Source organism: Cibotium barometz, chromosome 30 (genome assembly GCF_041138505.1).
Source record: "Cibotium barometz isolate CiBa-2024 chromosome 30, ASM4113850v1, whole genome shotgun sequence".
Lineage (NCBI taxonomy): Eukaryota > Viridiplantae > Streptophyta > Polypodiopsida > Cyatheales > Cibotiaceae > Cibotium > Cibotium barometz.
The window spans coordinates 16,670,873-16,691,703 of record NC_141075.1 but is presented as its reverse complement, the minus strand read 5'-3'; the positions used below and the strand labels follow the sequence as shown (position 1 = coordinate 16,691,703).

The 20,831-nt window shown below is 44.2% G+C and overlaps 1 protein-coding gene across 8 annotated transcripts in view; it reads right to left on the bottom strand.

The window, feature by feature from the left end:
* LOC147621218 (calcineurin B-like protein 3) overlaps positions 1-20,831 on the bottom strand; it is a 134,671-nt gene that overhangs the window by 95,692 nt on the left and 18,148 nt on the right. For 5 of the 8 annotated variants that reach the window (XR_015269778.1, XM_086823933.1, XM_086823932.1 and 2 more), the window contains exon 3: positions 464-546. Coding sequence is in view for 7 of the 8 variants with exons in the window: in XM_086823933.1 (XP_086680059.1) it covers positions 464-546 (83 nt within the window). In the remaining variant the exon portion in view is untranslated. Of the gene's footprint in view, positions 1-463; positions 547-17,564; positions 18,016-18,056; positions 18,086-20,831 lie in introns of those variants that run through there. The other 3 variants (XM_086823936.1, XM_086823938.1, XM_086823934.1) reach the window with 2 other exon arrangements.

Sequence of the window (20,831 nt, the reverse complement as noted above, 5' to 3'; positions counted from 1 at the left end):
CCACTAGGCATGCCTTTAATGCTTGATACTCCTGTTTGATTCTCCCAGAATTGATGAGTATATTCATAATCAAATAAAAGTCGAAGATTGGACATGGGGACAAGGCAAATAAAGGGATCAGGAACATTGGAGGAGAACAGTTGAACAAGAGCACCTCAGCAAATATAAAGGACACAAGAATACTTGTAACCTGTTGTATGCCACACTACAGCTATAGCAAAAGACTAATCCAGAAGAAAATACTCTCAAGAGCTAGGAGTACGACTGTTTCTATCTACTGTAAACACAGCGCCTATATCAAGAGCCGCTATGCTAAATGCACAAGATATCTGTTATCAAATGACTGATGGAGTTTTTTGTGACCAATGTGAATTTTTTCTTCGATCTCTTCTATTAAAAAGCAACCAAAAGCAAGCACCAACTGCAGAATCTAATGTAGACAGAATGCAGAAGAGTTAGGCACCTGATCTATTACACCATCGTCTGATCCACCAATGCTGATTATTTTGAAGAGCTCATACAAGGCTTCCACTTCACTCACACTGACTGCAAATAATGAAAGGCTAGTGAGGGTTCTTAATATCATGATAAGAATCTCCCTCCCTTGCTAACAAACATTTGCATTAGCATTAGCAGTGCAACAAGCTCCAAACAACAAGTGCATAGACTTGCTCTTAAAAAAGCTGCAATACAAAAAACCATGGTATATCTCATATTTTTTCCACGACAACAAAACAAAGGAGATCTTAGTATTTACTTATATGTGTTCATGTCAATGATCTAAAACAGAGAGACTTCATAAAGTCTCCCTATTACAGATAGTACTATGACTTCAAAGAGCCCGATCATAACATGAACTATCAATGCTGTGTATGCACTGTTGGAAACGAAGGCAATGGAAACCTGCAAGCAGCAACCTCACTCACACAAGGAGTACACAGAGAGGCAGCAATGGAGCAACAAGACGTGCAATAGTAGTATGCACGTAGTCATATCATAATAATAAAGTGAAAGTACAAACAAACTCTAAACCATAAGTGGGTGTCCTTTCACACCGGATGTCCAGGGGGGACCTCTCTCTCTCATGGAGAGGAAGCGCGTCATTGTTGGGCTCTCTCTCTGCAAATCGACACCGAGAAGATAACACGCCTGGCTGCCATGTACTTGCTGCCGACTGCACCTGTAAGTACACCTGCTGGAAACCCTACTGTACCTACAGTACTGGCTGGAAACCCTATAGTACCCGCAGTACTTTCTGAAACCCTACTGTACCTGCAAGTACATCTGCTGGGAACTCTACTGTACTTGCAGTACCTGCTGAAACCCTAAAAGTACCAGCAAGTACAAGCTGAAACTCTAACTGTACCTGCAAGTACAAACTGAAACCCTAACTGTACCTACAAGTACATACTGAAAACCCTACTGTACCTACAAGTACCTGCTGAATATCATTCTACATCTACAGTACGACATGTACATGCTGTGAACGGCACCAAGTGTACCTTGTTACCCACTATTAACACCGCGTACCAGTACATGTTCGTGTACTCGTTCCTGTCCGCATATCTTGACCAGTTTGTGTACTAATACCAAGGAGAGGCTTAAGCCACAATCTCTACAAGGGTGTGAGCCAGCCTCTAATACAAGAGCGCCTGTTTGTGCGTGTTCTCCGAACGACAATTTCGCGTTCACTTCCCATGAGACTGGTGGCAAGGCTATTTAGACACATTCAACTAGTCCGGTATCAACAAACTACTCCAACACACTGGGCAAGCTGTCACCGAAGCATCAAAATACAGGTTGCTGATATGCAAAAACGTAAAACCAAAAAAAAAACCCAAAAATAATAAAGTGGCGTGGTGCTGATGGCGTGGCGACAGTGAAATGGTACTAACACGTGGCAAAAAAGCAGCGCAAGGTCACCTTTGAAGGGTCACTAGTGTACCCTAAGCAGGGTGAAGCTACATACCACTCAATGAAGATTGATTAGATTGATATGATTTGAAGTACACCAAGTGCATGCTTTTATAGATTGCAAACCTTATCTTTTGACTCACACAAATCACACTCACATATGGGGACACGACACATGGCACACACTTATCTTATCCAAATAAGAGGGTGTTCACACACATATAGGCACACTTACACAAACATGGGGTGTTCACACCTAAATAGGTGTTTACACCTGTACAACCACATCTAGATGGATACACACATACTAACAAGTATACGAGGTGTGCACAAGAGACTCTGAAATACCCAACAAACCCCCCTTTGGAGCGAAGGTGATATCTTATGAAGTGGCCTTCATACTTACTGTGATTTGGGCTCACTCGCACCACGTGATGCAAAAGATCACAGTGGCCATACCTGACGTGATACAACAGATCATAGTCAAGCCTGCAAATGGAGCTTGACCACACATAAGATTCCTCAACCCTTCTATACTACACTCCTTGACTCAAAACAGGGTCATTATGAAAATTACGAAGCCTTTTATAGCACAAGGCGGTACAAACATAGATGGGAAAACACTAACACACATGAACATTTATTACAAATCAAATTTCAGGGGATGACCCAGACAGAGGACTCCACCCAAATACAAAGACATAAGAATGGAATAGAAAGCCTAGTCTGTATCTATCTCTGTAAGAGATAGATCAAAGAGTTCAGTAAAAAGGGCATTATCAGATGCTACTAAAGAAGTCTCTGGCTTTTCTAGTTCTTCCTCCTCTGAATCTACATCTTTTGCCACCACCAAGTTTGCATGGTTTTTCTCTTGTTCCTTGGCCATTTTCTTGAAGCATTTATCTTCATTGTGTCCCAGCTTTCAATAATACGTACACTTCATTGCATTGCCTGTGAATTTCCTTCTTTGTTTTGAGAAGAAGCTTTTCTCCATGTCAAGGACCACTATGTTTTGGTCCTGTAACCTCCTGTCTTCATCAAGGACTGCTACCATGCTATCATAAGTCATCTCTCTAGACACTTAAGTGTAGAGAGCACTTCTTTGAACTTGTCTATGTCCTCAAGATGAGAGAAGAGGACAGCTTTCTTGTTGTCGTCATCAATGTTAGCAACGAGGGCACCAAGTTCTTAAGATGCATGCCCAAAGGAAAGTGATATACGAAACGCTGAAGGAAGAGATATATGTCCAATTGAAGGGAGAAATGCAAGCCCAAGTATGGGTTGAGATGGAATTAGCCCAAGCCTTGATGCACACGGAAATGAAAAAAGAGATGCAAAAATGGAAGGATGACATGCTCCGAGAGATTGGCACAACAGTTGCATCGTACGAAGGCACTTTGAAGACATGTATGGCTGACCGCGAAAGAGACATCACAGAAATGCAAAACACTTTGGAATCATGCAAGACAAAAGTGGCTGCACGTGAGAAGGAAATGCATTCATGGGCTGAAATTGCCAGTGCCACAAAGAAACAAATTGAGGAAGTCAACCCATGGATTGAAGTAGTAAAAAAACAGAAGGATACACCAGTCAATAAAGTACAGGTGATGAATGCTACATTGGAAGTGGAAGCCAAGAGACGGGCACGTGCCTTACATGTACGTGTAGTTGGGTGGGAAGATAAGGGAAATCCCCAAGAGGATGCAAAAGCTCTTGCAACAAAAATTGGAGCCACTGATGTACCCATTACCGGAGCATGGCGAGTAGTCAGAGATGAAACCAGGGCGAAGATATTGATCATCAGGTTTGGTGACTTGGAGAAGAATAAGGCCTTCCTCTCCAAAAGGATGGCCCTTAAGGGGGAAAAGATTTATTTGGATGAGGACCTTACACCGGCACAGATAGCACACTGGAAGGAACACATGCCGCGTGTGCTTGAGGCAAGGAAAGAGGGGAAATGGGCGGTATACAGAGATGGCCGAGTCATCATTACGGAGAGGAGGCCCGCTTGACGGTGTGCGGCCTATGAGACCTTGCGATTCACGGTGTGGAATTGCAACGGAGCCCTTAGAACAGATGCAGGATACTTTCAGACACACTGATATTGCTATGTATACGGAGACTCGCCCAGCGTACATGGATGTACACCTATCACATGGGATACGTTGTGCCATTGGACAGATCCGGACCTCATCACACTAGCTGCGGATTGAGACAGGGCGATATGTGCATCAGATCTTGGATGACCGCATTTGTCAGCTATGCTACCAGGAGGTAGAGACAGAGGAACACTACATTTGCCGATGTACAGTCTATTATGAGATCCGAGGGAGATATCACTGCCTCTTCCGAGAGGGTTTTGGGCCGTTACGCAGGGTCATGGAGTTTGAGGATCAGAGATGCCTGGGATTGTTTCTACTTGAGCTCAGGAGACACAGAGAGACCCTCTTGGCAGACAGGAGGCCGAGCCATGATGTACCTAGACAGAGGACCCTGACAAATTTCTTCGGCACCAGCACCAGCAACCCAGCCCACACCTCTCCTGATACCTCCTCCATTGGGCCATCAGGGCACCGACCACGCTCCCAAGGAGTCACCACTGATAGAGCAGTTATCTTATGTCGTGCTCATCGGCCACGCCCACCAGGATCCCGACCACGGCATCCTCACCATCGCCAGATCAGAGCCATTATTGCTCGGCATCGGAGGCACCTACCTCGCTTCCACAACCTCTCCATTCTAGACAGCCCCATGGCAGAGATACTTGATCTAAGGAGAGGGCAACACTTCAAATGATCAGCATACATGGATCTAAACTGATATACATTTTTCAATATTTTCCAGTATTTTCTACTCAGTATCATCTCGGAGTCTTACAGTTCTGTTCTTATAACTGTAGGACAATCAGTTTATTGTACTTTTTAGTCTCATTTAGTTGTTCTCTTTGATAAGACACCAACTTCAGATGTACTCTCAATTTTGGCCTCAGAGGCCACTATGACCTCTTAGAGACGTTAATATATCATTTCATTTCTAGCTCTAAGAACTTGTACTCAAGACTCCTCCAAGGAATTTTATCTAATATAACTCGAAGAGAGGAAAGAGGGGGGGTTGTCGGCCCAAGGCTATTTCGACCCCTAGTGTGGTATCTTCTCTCTCTCATCTTCTTCTTCTTCTTCTTCTTCCCCTTCTAGGTCACCCTCTCCACGGCATCGAAAGAAAGAGAAGAAAGGTAACCACAAAGCTAAGGAATTCAAAGGAGGAGGAAGGACAATGTGGTTTACACCATACGATGGAGCTCATGGTTACACAGACAAAAGCCCTTGCTTTTATCCACCTTTTTGATATTGCTTTTGGTTCCGAAAACTATTCGGAGTCATCCAAGATTCGCATGGCTAGTTTACATCTTACAGAGACAGCCAATGCATGGTGGGGTGCACTCATGGTTGAGGGAACATCTCCCAAGAAATGGAAAGACTTCAAAAAGCAATTTTATGATCAGTTTGTACCTAAGACGTTTGAAGATGATATGCACCATGCATGGGAAAGATTGCGGATGGAAAAAGGTGAGACAATTGATCATTACAACAAGAAATTTTGGGATGCATATCTCAAAATTACTCCTTTTAAAGAGAGATCTAAGAAGTGTAAGTTAAGAAAGTATCGAGCTGATCTCACATGACAACATTCGATATTTTGTGATTGTATGCCCAAATGATACCATCCAAGATTTGATGCATTCAGCTTAAGTTTACTTCCAAGGTCTACATGGTAAACGAACCAAAGAAAAAGACAAGTATTGGAGATCAAAAGTCCTCGGTACTTGAAGTGTGAGAACTCCAAGAATAGGTTTCAACCTATGAAACCGAGGGGTATACCAAAACTCCTACAAAGGAAAGCACAGCTTGACCAATGAGCAAATAGAGGTCTACCGCAAGGAAGGAAAATGCTTTAGATGTGGCAAAGAGGGGCACATGTTGGCCCAATGTCACCATCGTCCTAAGGGACCTTGAGAGCAAGTAAAGTCCAAGGAAAGGCCAGTGGTTGCTGGAAGTCCCGACGTATTGGGAAACACTTCAAAAACGGAGGCTAGAGAGTAATGCCTCTCTTGGAGCAAAGTGTGGGACAAGAATGCTCTAGTGTTGTTTGGCATGGGAGCCACAGATAATTTCATTTCAATAGACATTGTGGAACAGTTGGGTATCAAACCCGAGGAGATGGGAGTGGCCTTGCATGCGGAACAAGTGTTTCATGGTGATGCAGTGGCACTATCGCCTATCATTGGTAAGTTGAAATTTCATGTCCAGGGTTATGTGGACTATGAGAATTTCTATGTTTCACCTTTGAAGCAGTCGGATGTCATCTTGGGGATGCCATGGTTCCATAGGAAGAGTGCTATTATCCAGATTCCTGAGAGGACTAATTCTTTTAAGCATCACAATAAGGATATCACTATTGTAGCAAAAAAGAAGGGAGATACCATCCCTGTTGTATCCCATGTATCTATTTCCAAAGCAATAAAATCTTCCATCCTCGCGTATATAATCTTTGTAAAGGATAAGAGTGAAAACTCAGTGAAAGATTTGAACTCTCTTGAGTGGGAGAGACTAGAGGAATACAAGGATTGCTTCACAAATGTTATTCCAGGAGAGTTGCCTCTCCTAAGCAACCAAAAAATCAAGTGATAGAGTTGATTCCATGGAGTTCACCCCAAATCGACCTTCTAACCGTGTGAGTGCAGTACAACAAGAAGAGATTATGACACGAGTACAGGACTTGCTATCAAAGGGGTTGATATAGCCTAGTTCTTCACCCTTTTGTTCTCCAGCGCTTCTAGTGCAAAAGAAGGATGGCTTACTCCACATGTGCGTGGATTACAAAGCCTTGACCGGGATTACAATCAAGAATCAATTTCCTATACCGAGAGTTGATGATATATTGGATCTGCTAGAAGGCGCGGCATTCTTTAGTCAGATTGACTTGAAGAGTAGCTATCATCAGATTCGAATTCAGCCACAGGATATTCACAAAACTGTCTTCTGTACCACTTTTGGATTGTATGAGTATTTGGTGATGCCTTTTGGACTCACAAATGCTCCGGCTACCTTCAACCGCTATTATAAAAACTGAAACAACACTTGTATCCTCTATAGCATGCCTTCCTTCTCGTAATCATGTATTCACAAGATTTAAAATACCAGTTGCTTTAGTTAACTGGACCCCAATTGTTTTTGAGATACAACGCATACACAATCGCTATCAATATGTGAATCTCTCGATGATGTGAGAGAGACTCTCTTGACAATAGTTGGTATCTCAGCACACCTAGCTCCTTATAAATGAACTTAGGATTACAATAATGAAAACCAAATTCACAATAACCAAAACCCCACAACACACACCAAAGAATTCTGATAGCTTCTTTGGTTTATTCAAGATGTATGAGTATCCCTCAAAGATGAGAGAGGGATTCCCACACACAGCAGTCGTCAGCTTTGAAACAGCCAACCTTCTTCCACAACCGCCTTGACATCTAAGATGATCTCAACCTTCCCAAGTAAAATTATGATATCAATGGCACCTTAGAGAAACCACAAGAGAGAAACCTTCGCAGCATGCACTCCTTCTCTTTTGAAAAATGGCCACACACAAAGATTCTGGCGCAGACCCCAGCTAGCCTCTATGCTTCTTGATCTTCTTCAAAGAAGAAAAAACCACACCACAATCTGTTTGCGCAGATTGGCCCCCCTCTACTACCCCTTCATAAAATTTACGCAAACTCGGCCAACCCCTCTATATGCAGAAGTAGGAAAAGATAATAAAATGAGAGACTTGACCTTATATGGATTAGGTTCTATCCCATTTTGAGACACCACATGCCCGAGAAGCTTGATTCTTGGCTGTCCAATAAAGCACTTTTTGGGATTCAGTTGCCCACTCCTGGAATCTAACTTGTTAAATACTTACTCTAGCTTACTGCAATGTTCATGCCTTGAACTGAAAAATACAAATGTCATTCAAGAAAACTTTAACAAAGTGATCTAAGAATGGTGCCAGTACTTCATCCGACCTTTGTTGGTACCAGGAAGGAGCATTTGTTAAACTAAATGGCATGACCCTATAGCAAAAACATCCCCAGGGTGTAATGACGGTTGTCTTCTCTTGATCTTCAGGTGCAATGGCTATCTGGAAATACCCAGAATATCCATCACAAATGCTATATCTGTCATGCCTTGCAACTTTACCCAAAATATCATCAAGAAAAGACAAAGGGTAATGATTCCTTTTTGTAGCCGTATTCAATGGTTTGTAATCCACACATACTCACCACCTTCCATCCTCTTTTGCTCTGATCACAATCGCGTTACCCCAATCTGAATTTTCAACTTGATGAATAAAACCACCTTTCAGAAGTTTTTTACCTCTTCCTTAAGAACTTGAATATGTTCTTGTCCCAACCTTCTCATCTTTTGAAACACTGGTTTTACACCTTTTAGTTTAATCTTGAGTGGTTCACCTGTAAATTCTCTTATCTCTTCATAAGAAGTGATAAAAAGATTAGCAAATTTGGCTTCTTGCCCAAGCTATATGTCCAAGTTCCATGTTCAAGTTCCATGCTTCATGCCCAAGCTATATGTCCAAATTCTCCATGTCTATGCTCCATGTCCAAGCTCTATGCCCAAGTTTTCCATGTCCAAGCTCTAAGGAAGGCGTTCTGATTTGCTGGACAGCCACTTGCAGGTTTTTAGTTCTTCTTTGTTCCCACCCACCCACCCTTTTCAGAGTACATCCCCGCTATGGGAGATCTGTTTGAGATGGCCGAGAGACATGTGAAGATTCCAACACTCCCCACGTTCCCAGTGGACCGTCAGTTGGACGGGAGCAACTACGGCATATGGAAGGTGATGATGGAATCCGTTCTAAAGTCTTACGACCTCGCCGATTTCGTCGTTGTTGGTGTTCCACGGCCGGAAGTAGAGGAAGGGGAGTTACCATCGATCCGAAAGGACCGGGAGGCCCAGACACAGATGTGGGATCGTGTCAACGCCAGGGTCCGTTCGTTTATTTTCCTCAACTGCACACCGTAGGTAATCAATCATGTCAAGCCCATGACGCTGGCCAGAGGTATATGGCAGCATTTGGCCTCACTTTACAACAGGGTATCGCCCATGAAGAGGATTTCCTTGGAAGTACAGATGCGGGTTATGAACCCTGCAAAGTCGTCGACGATGCGGGAGCATATTAACAAGCTGCAGGCTCTTCAACAGGAAGTTCTCCAGGCTGGGAAGGAGATATCGTCAGAGGACATGGCCATAACGTTGCTGTCACATTTGCCCTCTTCGTACTCAGCATTTTACTCGTCGTTGATTACCAGTGGCAGGCTCAGCACCATCACGTGGGAGGAGCTTGTGCCCATGGTCCTGGACCAAGAGAAACGATTCACGAACCCTCCTCTCAGGGTGGAGGTTCGGAGGCCTTAACTGACCAACGGTCGAAAGGCCGTAACTCGGGCAAAGGGAAGGCTTCGTCGGAGAAGTCTTCTGAGAAGACGTCCATTTCTGACCGCGAGAAACTAAAGGCAGAGAGGACCTGTAATGATTGTGGCGAGAAAGGCCACTACTGGAGGCAGTGTCCCAAGCGGAAGACCGAGAAGGGTGAAGACTCCTCAGCAGCAATCATGAAGACTCCGGCTTTTGTGCACCTGGAGGTGATGGACACCGATGCTTCATTTTCTTCAGGCAGAGAGGAGATTGGAGGACTCTCCACAACGGATACTCGGGAGTGGATTCTCGATAGTGGTGCTTCCAGGCACATGACTCCTTCCCGTTCCGGTTTACAGGATCTCTACAGGTGTTCTGGTCATATTCTTACTGGTGATACATCCACTATCCCAGTTCACAGTGAGGGCAGGATGGAGATAGTTCCCGATGGCAGAGGGAGGAAGCATTCCTCCCAGGTGTTGTATGTTCCGGCACTTGGTTTTCATCTATTGTCAGTGCATCAGGTTTGCAAGACTGGCGTACGGGTGGAGTTTGATGAGCATTTTGTTGCTCTCCAGGACAAAGCAACAGGCCAAGTGGTTTGGGAAGGCGGAGTGGAGAATGGAGTTTACAGGCTTTCAGAACTCTCTCTCCCAGGTCCTCAGGATTGTGATGAGTGGCAGTCTGGTAATGGCTACTCAAGTGTGGATACGCTGCAAGAGCGGGCTTTCCGAGACCAGGTGGTGGATAGCTTGCCAGTAGATGGCAGCAGTTGGCAGGAACTTTCCAATACTGATGTTGGTAGTTCTTGTGTTCGTGAGTCAGAGGAAGCTGAACAGGTTACTTATGCTCTGATGTCTCATAGTGTTCGGGACATAGAACTTCTAGTAGTTGAGGATGTTCTTTCCACAGGGACCTTTCGGAAAGCCAGGCAGGTGACAGGTGCTTACTTGCAGAAGGAGGTGGTTTCTCCAGGCTTTGTGGTTCCGGATTCAGAGGGGGTGGTTGACAGGTTTCATCAAGCTTCCAGGACTTGTTTTTGCACCGTAACATGTGTTGATCCTTGTGAGCAGTGTGATGCCTCTTTGACTCAGAAGCTGTATGGTTCATTGATCTGGTTGATGGACACCAGATTGGATGGGAGCTTCCTGATGAGGCAGTTGAGCTCATGGTTGCAGATGTCTCTTTGGGAGGCAGGATTGCGTTTCCTGTGGTTTCTGCGGCATGCGAAGGATCAGGGACTCTTGTACACAGGAGGGGGATTGTTGGATGGAGTCCGACTCCACGGTTGGAGTGACTCGGTTTGGGGAGGAGATTCGGACACGAGGGGATCTACTTATGGCCCAGGAGCAGTTTTACAGAGCAGCAGGAGGTTGCATAGCAGGCTTGGGCTTCCACTGGAGGAACCCATGGTCATCCAGAGGCACTTTGTTCGTGAACAGATTGTTGCTGATGACATCTTGCTAGAGTTCTATTCGACGGAGGACAGTACTGTGGACCTCTTCACGAAGTCGCTCTCTCAGGATTTGCTCAGGCGGCACCCCAGCTCCCTGTGGTTGGTTACACAGCCAGGAGCTGAGAGGGGGTGTTAGAAGTCATCTCCTGTCTAGATTTATACACCAGGGCCTTTGTTGTGGGTGTGCCCGCCCTTATCAGGTGTTTTATCATTTTTCCTCACTCCCCGTATTTTTCCCCTAGTTTTTCCCATTTTTCTGAGGCTTGGGAGGGCTGCCAGATGATGCCAGGAGCCACCCAGTGCTGGCCGAATGGATGTTCATCAGTCGTGGGCTTCAGGGCTGCTGGCCAACTGGTTTTGATCAGTCGTGGACATCTGTATGCTGGCTGACTGCATTTATGCAGTCGAGGGACTTTTTCTCCAGTCGTGGGCACTCTTACTGCTGGCCGACTGCCCTCTATGGGAGGTATATACAGGACCCCAGCCCCCATACCTTATTTGTATCATATTCGGGATCTTCTTGTGTATATAGAGCAGAGTTACACGCCTACATCTCTCTCTCTCTTGTGCTGTTTTTCTGCCTGCGTTTTTGCTCGTGTTCCCAGATTTGGTCATCATCTCCGCTGCGTATTCTGACAGAAGCAGGCTCCCCAAGAGGATTCTTCAAAGCCATCGGAAGGGTTGGTTGAAGAGTCTTCACTTTCTTCACTGTCTCCTTGAAGTACGTTGGGTTCATCTGCATGTATTTTTGGACGTCTTTGTGGTGACGTGCCAAGGATGGAATGTGAGACTTCACACTAAGTGATGTCGCGGTATTTGGGATCTTGGGTACCTTGGATGAGCTTTCCTTGGATCTTTTCCTTTTATGAAAGGGCACTTTATATAGACACCGTGCAACTAAGGACAGTTGCGATGCAAGTGGGGGAGAATGTGACACACCTCACCTATGGTGCCACGTGGCAGTCCATGAGCAATTTGTCCAATAGAGATGCGTGCGGCGCAGGACAAGTAGCAGAGGTCAGCCCGCAAAGGTGTGTGTGCGTGTGTGTAGGCAAGGTGAGCAGCAGAATGGACAGTCGTAGCTCCCCACATAAAAACATAATATTAGTCGTGGGAAATAATAACATGCCATATTTTATAGAGGTGGCCAACCAACACATAGAGGTGGCCGACCAGCATAGATGATACGTATATATACATGCGTAACAAAATCGCCAATCTCATCTACTGTTTCTCAACGCAAGCTTCACTGAGCATTTCTCTACACATGGGCTGGCAAAGAGATGTTCAACAGTGCTTGGGCTGTGATTTGACATCTTCATTCACAGTCATCTTTTGTACTAGGGGATCCAATTGGAACACTTTCTTCTTGTACATACCACAGACAAGTAGTCTAGGACTCTTGTGTGTTGGATATGGGGGAAGCTCTACAAACACACGGAGCATTCCATAGTAGATGTAAAGACTGCCCTGAATTCAGCTTCACAGCTAGAAGTAGGCTGCTTCTTGCTGAGCCATGAAATGCATGAACCACCAAGAAGAAAACAGTTTCCATTGGCAGACACTAACGTGTCATAGCATCCTGCCCAATCATTGTCTGTAAAAGCAATCAAGCACAATGTAGACAAGCTGCTATAAAACAGTGCAAAGTCAATGGTGCCTTTAAGGTAGCGAAAGACACGCTTACATGCTTGCCAATGCTGAGTGCTAGGGCTATGCATGAATCTGCTCAACTGTGAAACAACAAATTCAACACCCAAACGGGTAGTGCATAGATAAATAAGGTATCCCATAGCCTGCTACTAAGTGGCGGCATCAAATGGCTCACCAGCATCCTCAAGTGAAAGTTTTAAACCTAGTTCCATAGGAGTAGAAACAGGTTTACAATCTGTTGTTTGGAAATGCTCCAGGAGCTACTCAATATATCTCCACTGAGATAACAGGATACCCCCCTTAATAGATATAAAGTGAATGCCCGAATAGTAATGCAAATGCCCCATGTCTGTGACATCAAAAGCACAATTCAACTTTGAAAGCTAAAAGTTTGTCCTCATCAGGACCAATAATGAGCATATCATCCACACAAAGAATAAGGATCAGAAGATTGTCCCCATATTTGCAAACATAGAGAGTACTCTCAATTGGACTATTTCGGTACCCATTAGCAGCCAAGTACGCATGAATTTTGTGGTACCACGCACAAGGACTCTGTTTAAAGCCATAAAGTGCTTTATGTAACCTACATACTTTCTTTTCTTCCCCTTCTTGAACAAAGCCAAGAGGCTGAGATACATACACTTCCTCCTGCAAATTGCCATTAAGAAAAGCAGTCCTAACATCCAACTGATCTACATACCAACCCTTGTGTTCATCCAAAGCAACAAGGGAATGAATGGTAGTCATACGCGAAGTCAGGGCAAAAGTCTTCTCATAGTCAATGTCCTCACGCTGAGTATAACCTTTGGCAACCAAATGAGCCTTATGACGATCGATAGAACCATCATGCTTACGTTTAAGCTTATACACCCACTTAGTGCCAATAGCACACTTGCCAACAAGCAAGTCACATAATTCCCAAGTATTGTTCTTTTCAATGGAGTCCAACTCCGAGCGCATGGCTACAACCCAATCCTCATCCTTCAAAACATCAACATGAGAAAAAGGATCCTCATTACATGCAGTGGCAACAAGAGCAGTATCAACAAAATGTGAAGATGCATGACGAGATGTGGCACGAGCAGGACCAAGCATAAGAGTAGGTTGTTTGCTATCACGCAAAGTGCAGTCAGCCAAGAGGGTACATTCTTACTCTCACAAATAGCTCCATTTTTCATCACCCAAGGACTCCTGATCAACATGTGGCACATCAGGACCAATTTGAGTAGTGTTAGGTGGCTGAATTTCAGGAATTTCAGCACCATATGATGGCTGTAAATGAGGCAAAGCAGGCTCTACATCATCAGCATGTGACCCAAATAAAGGCAGCAATGTATCAAAGACATCTTTTGGGTCAATTAACGGCTGTTTTTGACATGAAAAAAATGGCTGAGATGCAAATTCATCAAAGATAGCATCGCGAGACACACTGATTTTCCCTAAAGCAAGCACATAAAGTCGATACCCTTTGCTTTCACCGCTGTAAAGATACATTTAATGGCCTTTGCATCAAGTTTACGTCTTTGTTGTGCTGGTACATGCACATAAGCCAGACAACTAAAGCCTTGCATACGAGTAATCACTGGGATTTTGCCATTCCAAGGCTCATAATCTATCATAGATTTCAAGGGACAGCACCTCAGCACATAGTTGGCACACATGACCGCCTCAGGACAAAACTTACTAGGCAAATCCTTGCTTTTAAGCATACATCTAGCCATCTCCATAAGAGTACGATTACATCTCTCAGCAACACCGTTTTGCTGAGGAGTATAAGGTGTAGTACATTGATGAGATATGCCACAAGACTGCATAAAAGCTAGATAAATATTCCCCCCCTCAATCTGTACGCAAAGCAACAAGCTTATGGCCACAAGCATTTTCAGCCAAGGGTAAAAAAGCACAGAAGGATGCAAACACATTTGATTTGGCTTTCAAGCCATACACCCAAGCGAACCGAGTGTAGTCATCAATGAAAGTGACAAAATATAGATGGAGCCCGCATTGCGCCATAAACATCACTATGTACAAGCTGCAATGATCAAGTAGCTCACACAATGCCATCTTTGGGAAAAGAATGTCGATGCATCTTCCCGAGTAAACAACCCTCACATACATACTTAACAAGGAGCTGCAAAGGAGGAACTCATGAACCATATTACGCTTTTGCAACCGCACAAGAGGGAGGAAATTAAGGTGACCAAAGCGAGCATGCCACAACTCAGTGTCACGTAGAACTGTACGAGTAGAGACAGCCATAACATCATGAGACTCTTATATCTTGTCATACATATCCACCTTGTACAAACCATTGCACAATGTACCACACATGACAATAGAAGCTACATCTTGACCATCATGAACTGAGCAACAATGATCAAAAAACTGAACTTTAAACCCAGTTTTAGCAAGAGCAGATACAAAGATGAGATTCTTATGAATTCCAAGCACATACAATGTGTCATGTAAAGTGAAAATGTCACCATTGCATGTTGTCAAATCTACATTCCCAATGTCTTGAGCAACAATGATCAGAAAATTGAACTTTAAACCCAATTTTAGCAAGAGCAGATACAAAGATGAGATTCTTATGAATTCCAAGTACATACAATGTGTCCTGTAAAGTGAAAATGTCACCATTGCGTGCTCTCAAATCTACATTCCCAATGCCTTTAATGGCATATGATGCATTATTAGCACACATCATTGTACCACATTTAGGTGCATCCTGCAAAGTCGTAAATGGCATCTTACATGAAGCGATGTGCTTTGTAGCACCGCTATCAAAGTACCAATCAGCATCAAAAACTAACACACAAGAAAAAGGCATAGACGGAGTACTACATGTGACAAGCAATGCACCATCATGGGCCAAGTTAACCTTGCTACTTTTTCTTTTGCTCACTCAACATGCTTTTTGCATTCTTCAATGACATGTCCAGGTTTTCTACAATAGTTACAATGTTTCTTCTTGTCCCCAGCCTCTTTGGACATAGGAGGAACTGAACGGGCAGGTGTCGTGCCCTTAGGCCTAGCGCTAGAAGATGCCCCAAATTTCCCTTTGCCACAAAAAGAGACTGCGAATGCCTGATCCATCATGCTATTCCAGTTTGACAGGGATTGCTCTTCCTGTAAAAGAGAGCTCCCAAATCATCCAATGTGTATAAATCTAAATTTCTCTTCATCAAGTGAGAAATACATCCATAGAATCAACCTCAATCATGTGCTCCATAACAAGCTTTTCCGAGGATAAGCTATACGAGCTTCATTGCGGATCTCATACAAAGAGACAAGTATATCCCTTGCACCCTTGGCACAAGTACATGAACGGATATGAGGAATGACTTGCCGTCTACATGAGAGAGCGATCAATGCATGAGCCTGTGTATCTTTAGCATCCCATATGAGTTGTTCCTATGTAGAAGAGATAGGTTCAAGCAATGCACTCCCACTGGAACCAGAATCGCTAGTCCCAACAGTGGACCCCCTGGCGTGGTAGCTGCAGGTGCACGACCAGCAGGTCTTTACTCAGCACTAGATACATATACCCATAAATTTTTTGCGACCAATATAGGCTTCATCATATATGCCCACATGGGATAGTTGGTACCATCCAACTTATCCTCAGCTGACAACATGCCAAATAAGTCACTGGTGTTTCCACACATTTTCCAAGAATATGTATTCCCTGACTGAACACAAGTCTAACTCAAACAAAGGCTGCAACTGTCAAAATGCCCCAAATGTCTACTCAATACATATACATATGACAAACTGTCTCAATTAAGGAAACTTGCAGCAAATTGAAGCAAGCATTGCAAAAAATTGGGCAAAATGTTACCGTAAGGCAAAAGTACACCAATGTCGCCCAAAAACCTGTATGTCCTGTAAATCTGAGAGAAATGCCCAAAAATGTTCACATAGACCTGTCAATCCTTGTGAAATAGGCACAAATCTGAGCACAACCTATGACTTTGGGTGTAAATCTTGCAGATGATGCAAAAAGGCCCAAATTTTAACAGACAAATGTGCCCAATGTGTGAATTTCAGGTCAAAATCTGCCAAATCCCACAATGTTAACTTGTAAACCTCAATGGGCTGAAATTTTGAAAATTTTCAAATGCCCCTAATTTTGCAGTGTGGCGGCAGCTGCAGGGCTACGCAGGGTAGCAAGGCGGCACTGTGCAGCAAAGGCAGCTGGGCGGCACAGGGCAGCAGCTGCAGGGCGACGCAGAGCAACAGGTATAGGACTGTACGGGCTGCAGCAGGGCAGCACAGAACTGAAAGTACAGCGGGTGCAGGGCAATGACGAGGAGTTCACCGGCTCTGATACCAATGTTGGGTACAGGGGAAGCTCTGCAAACACACACACACACACAGCTCGAACAAAGATAGCGTGAGAGAGAGTGTGCTGGAAAGTTGTACTTTGATAATGATAAAAAATGTGAAAGTACAAAGTACTATATGGTCTACATCTAAAAGACCAACACACAATAAGTGTGTTCACACGGGAAAAAACCCATCTCCAGCCATGGTAAAAAGTGTCCATGAGTAGACTAGTTCACACTTGAACTTCTATGAGGAGAAATGGCTAACATTGTGTGTGCTGTATGTGTTGATTCCACTCCTCTCTCTCTCTTTTGCACATAGGCACAAGTGTTCTACACTCTCGGTGAGAAAGTATAGGGCTCTTAAACACATTTCTCTGTTTTGGACAAAACCAAAGTTCGATCTTGACTCCATGAGGTCCTACGCACAAAGCTTCAAATCATCGACTCCATCATACGTAGCATAGGCTATGTGCTACGACATCCCCGCTCACACCATCAGCTCCCAAAAGTAGGTGCAAGAGTAGGAGCAGGTTCATGCATAATGACATGTCACCTTAGCAAACAAATCTTCATAGATAAACCACTGAGTTTCTATAACTTCCCCGGAAGTAAAGAGCAGACTCAGCCATAATGACAGCTAGCACTAAAGAATGTGCACACACACATACACACATGCACACACATGAGCTTTTTTACTGCATCACCATATTTTTAAAACCAACCAACCTTGAGCAAGTTCAGCAAACCCAGCCTCTAGCCTTTTTTCTGAAAGTATTCTCATCCCATGCTTTGTACAACTGTCTCAAATGATTAGAGGTTACATGTGGCCTCTTCTACGAACCATTGAGAGATCATTCTTGGGAATCCTTGGCAATTTTACTTCCTTTCAACAAATCCGCAGGATCACTGAATTGCTTTTCTTTCCCCTGGTTACACTTTTCACACCTCTACCTTACAATTCACAAGATAATCTAAGCATTCAATATGCTTAAAACACAGTTTTTCTTCATTTTCAATATTTCCACTTAGGGTCATGTAAAAAAGTGGGCCGGTTTATAAGTTCAAAACTGGGCTGCTTTATAAGTTCAAACAGTGTTCCGTTTTATAAGTTTAACCGGGGTTTATCTAACATATTGTCTTCATGACTTTTTAACCACCTAGCATGCAAGCCTCAATGTACTTTAATCTATCTAGCAAGTTTGCCTTCCTAAGCCTCACCTATCATAGTGAGAGGACCACACATTTACCTGAAACATTTTGAAAAAAACAGCAAGAAATGTTTCAGTAGATCTCAAAACATTTAGAAACTCTCTCAAGAAAGGCCCTCAAATTGCATGAGAAGTCAAATGAAAGCAGCAGAAGCAAGAGACACACGAGAGCAAGCTCCTGAACAATGTGGTTGATGGTGGATAACAAACAGTGCACCTTGATAACACATGATATTGATCCTAAAACAACTGAGTAGACCTAGACTTGTCCAAAGTGCACTCCCAAGAAATATTACAGGACAGATCGTGCTTCATTGTCTTCAAAAGATCTTTCAGTTCCATATGTCTATGATGCAGATTCCTACACCCTCAACCACCACAAGTCATGTGATGCACCTACAGATAGATCAGCAGAGCCCCTCAGCTGGGAAGCCCCCACCAAGGACGCTCCCCCCCCCCCCCTTTCTCCAGCACTGGACTCGTGGACTACAATCAGGCACCCACGTGTGGGCTAGCTGGTGGGCGGACAGCCAAACATGGACATGGCAGGTCAAGCAGGTTGGGCAGTGAAAAGTGGTGTAAATGGACAAGGAAGTTGCTAGAAGACTGCCTTCATGGTTGGACCAAGAGATTGAACCCTAAAAAATGAGCCTAAGGGAGTCATTTTACAGGTGAAAAATAGGGGAAAGGACAAAATTAACTCTGAATAAGTTTGTCCACCAAAAATATTCAAGTAGCCCACTTGTTCCCTCATTCTTCATTCTTGCAATTGGAGCTTCCTTCACCTAAGCGAACCTTCTACTGGTCCCGAAGCAGCGTGGAGGTGCAGATTTCAGCCCCAAATTTCAGCATCAAGTTTTCTCTTCTATCTTCTGCTGGCATTTGCTTGATTAGGTTTTCTCTTCAGCTTTCAGCCTCCAGTCATTCGGCAGGCTTGTACAAATGTCATTGCTCTATTTTGTATTAGAATTATAGTAGTTGTTGTAGGTTATTAGTGTGTGCTTATGTTTCTATTAAGTCTTCCGTTGTATTAATCATCTCTGTTAACACCTAACCAGTAAGCTTGCATTTAGTATCAAAGCCTAGGGTTCTTGCAGAATTTTGTTTTCCTAGCATTTTGTTTGTGTTGGTTGCCTGGTTAGCGGTCAGCCAGTAGGGTCAAGAAAGCAGAGTCAGGTTTAAGGAAAGTTTTCTTTTGGGTTCCCTTTGCTTATTTCCAGTATTCAGCTTTACTCATCCATGCAGATGGGCAATGTAACATGCACTTGCTTGCAGAAGCGTTTTGATAAGAGCATAATGATGCTTAACACTCACTGAAAACTGAACTGAAAAATTTAGGGTTGAGAGTACACATGAACACCAGATTGGGTCCCAAAGCACACAACCCCTCCCACCCCCCCACCCCGTATTTTCTTTATTGATTTACATTGCTATCCCACGGGGACTGAACTTCACAAGACTGCAGTTGACCTGTTTTGGGCTGAATATGGATGCCCCTTGGGCTGCGTTTGCTGCCCCTGTATACACACACACACACACACACACACACACACGTGTGTGTATATATATGGTATGTCTGCTGCTCTGGTCGCCTTGATGTGCATTAAAGCCGTTTTGCTGTAGGCTGCGTTTTATGCTTGTTGGATGATTTGTAGCTGAGCATTAAGCTCCTTGATGTGCTTCTAAGCTCCTATATGACAAGACCTGCCCTATAAATAGGCACATGCTTGGGGTAGGGTTGGCTAGGGTTTGCCTCTTTTGAAGGCCATGAAAGGGTGTCACACATATTCGTGCACTTTATGGTCTTTTCAGATAGGCACCCTTTTAAAGAGTGCCCAGACAACAATTGACCAGCCACATCCACGGCCCCTTTTTGGGTATGCAACTAGGGTGCCCATGGGCTGTAGCATGGCCCTAACTTAGTCACTGCCAGTGGCCACAGAACGATGTGGCTTTCGCACGTAGCAAGACACATGTGCCCAAGACTAGGACAAGGACTTGACCCTAGACTTGGCTATCCTGAACACCCGACCATAGGTCTAATAAGTAACCAGTAGGCCTGTACAACATAACATCTTTCAAAAAGTGTTACATAGGCATGTGCCACGAGCACGACAAGACTGACCTAATAACCTAGATGGCGCCTAGCGACTTGTCCCTTGAACAAGGGCTCACAAGATGCTCTTGGCCCATCAGAAAAGGTATCCTATGTCCTAGATGAAGGAGAATGTTCATGTAGCACCCCAGGGCAGATGGTGCACATGACAGGCATATGCTGTCAGCCCAGCTCAACAACCAGATAGCGACCTTTCAGCAAAATTTTCCACGTTGGGTTGTGGAAACAATGGGAGACTCCGGATAGTCCACGCCAAGGACACAACACAAATAGCAGAAGGCAAGAATAATGCCAACAAAGCAGTTGTTACGACCAAAGAGGGTAAGGGTAGCTCAGGTGGGGAAGTGTCAACGCCACGACCCTCTCTGAAACAATTCCAAGCCACGCAGCTAGTAGGGCAATCTCCCATGGGAGTACCCCTAGACCATGGTTGCAAAAGGACAAACTTTCCAACCATATATGTGGGGAAGAATCTTGCCTTCACAAGGGGTGAAAGCATACTCCTTAGAAGTCAATAAGGCGATTGTAACGAGCCCGGGACAAACAATGGGGCTGTCACACTATTGTGCTCACATTAACAGGTCTTACATACCACTCACTTAGTAGTGTTCACATTAACAAGTCTTATAGATAGTGGTGCAATGCATGCCATGCATGGAGATGATCCTA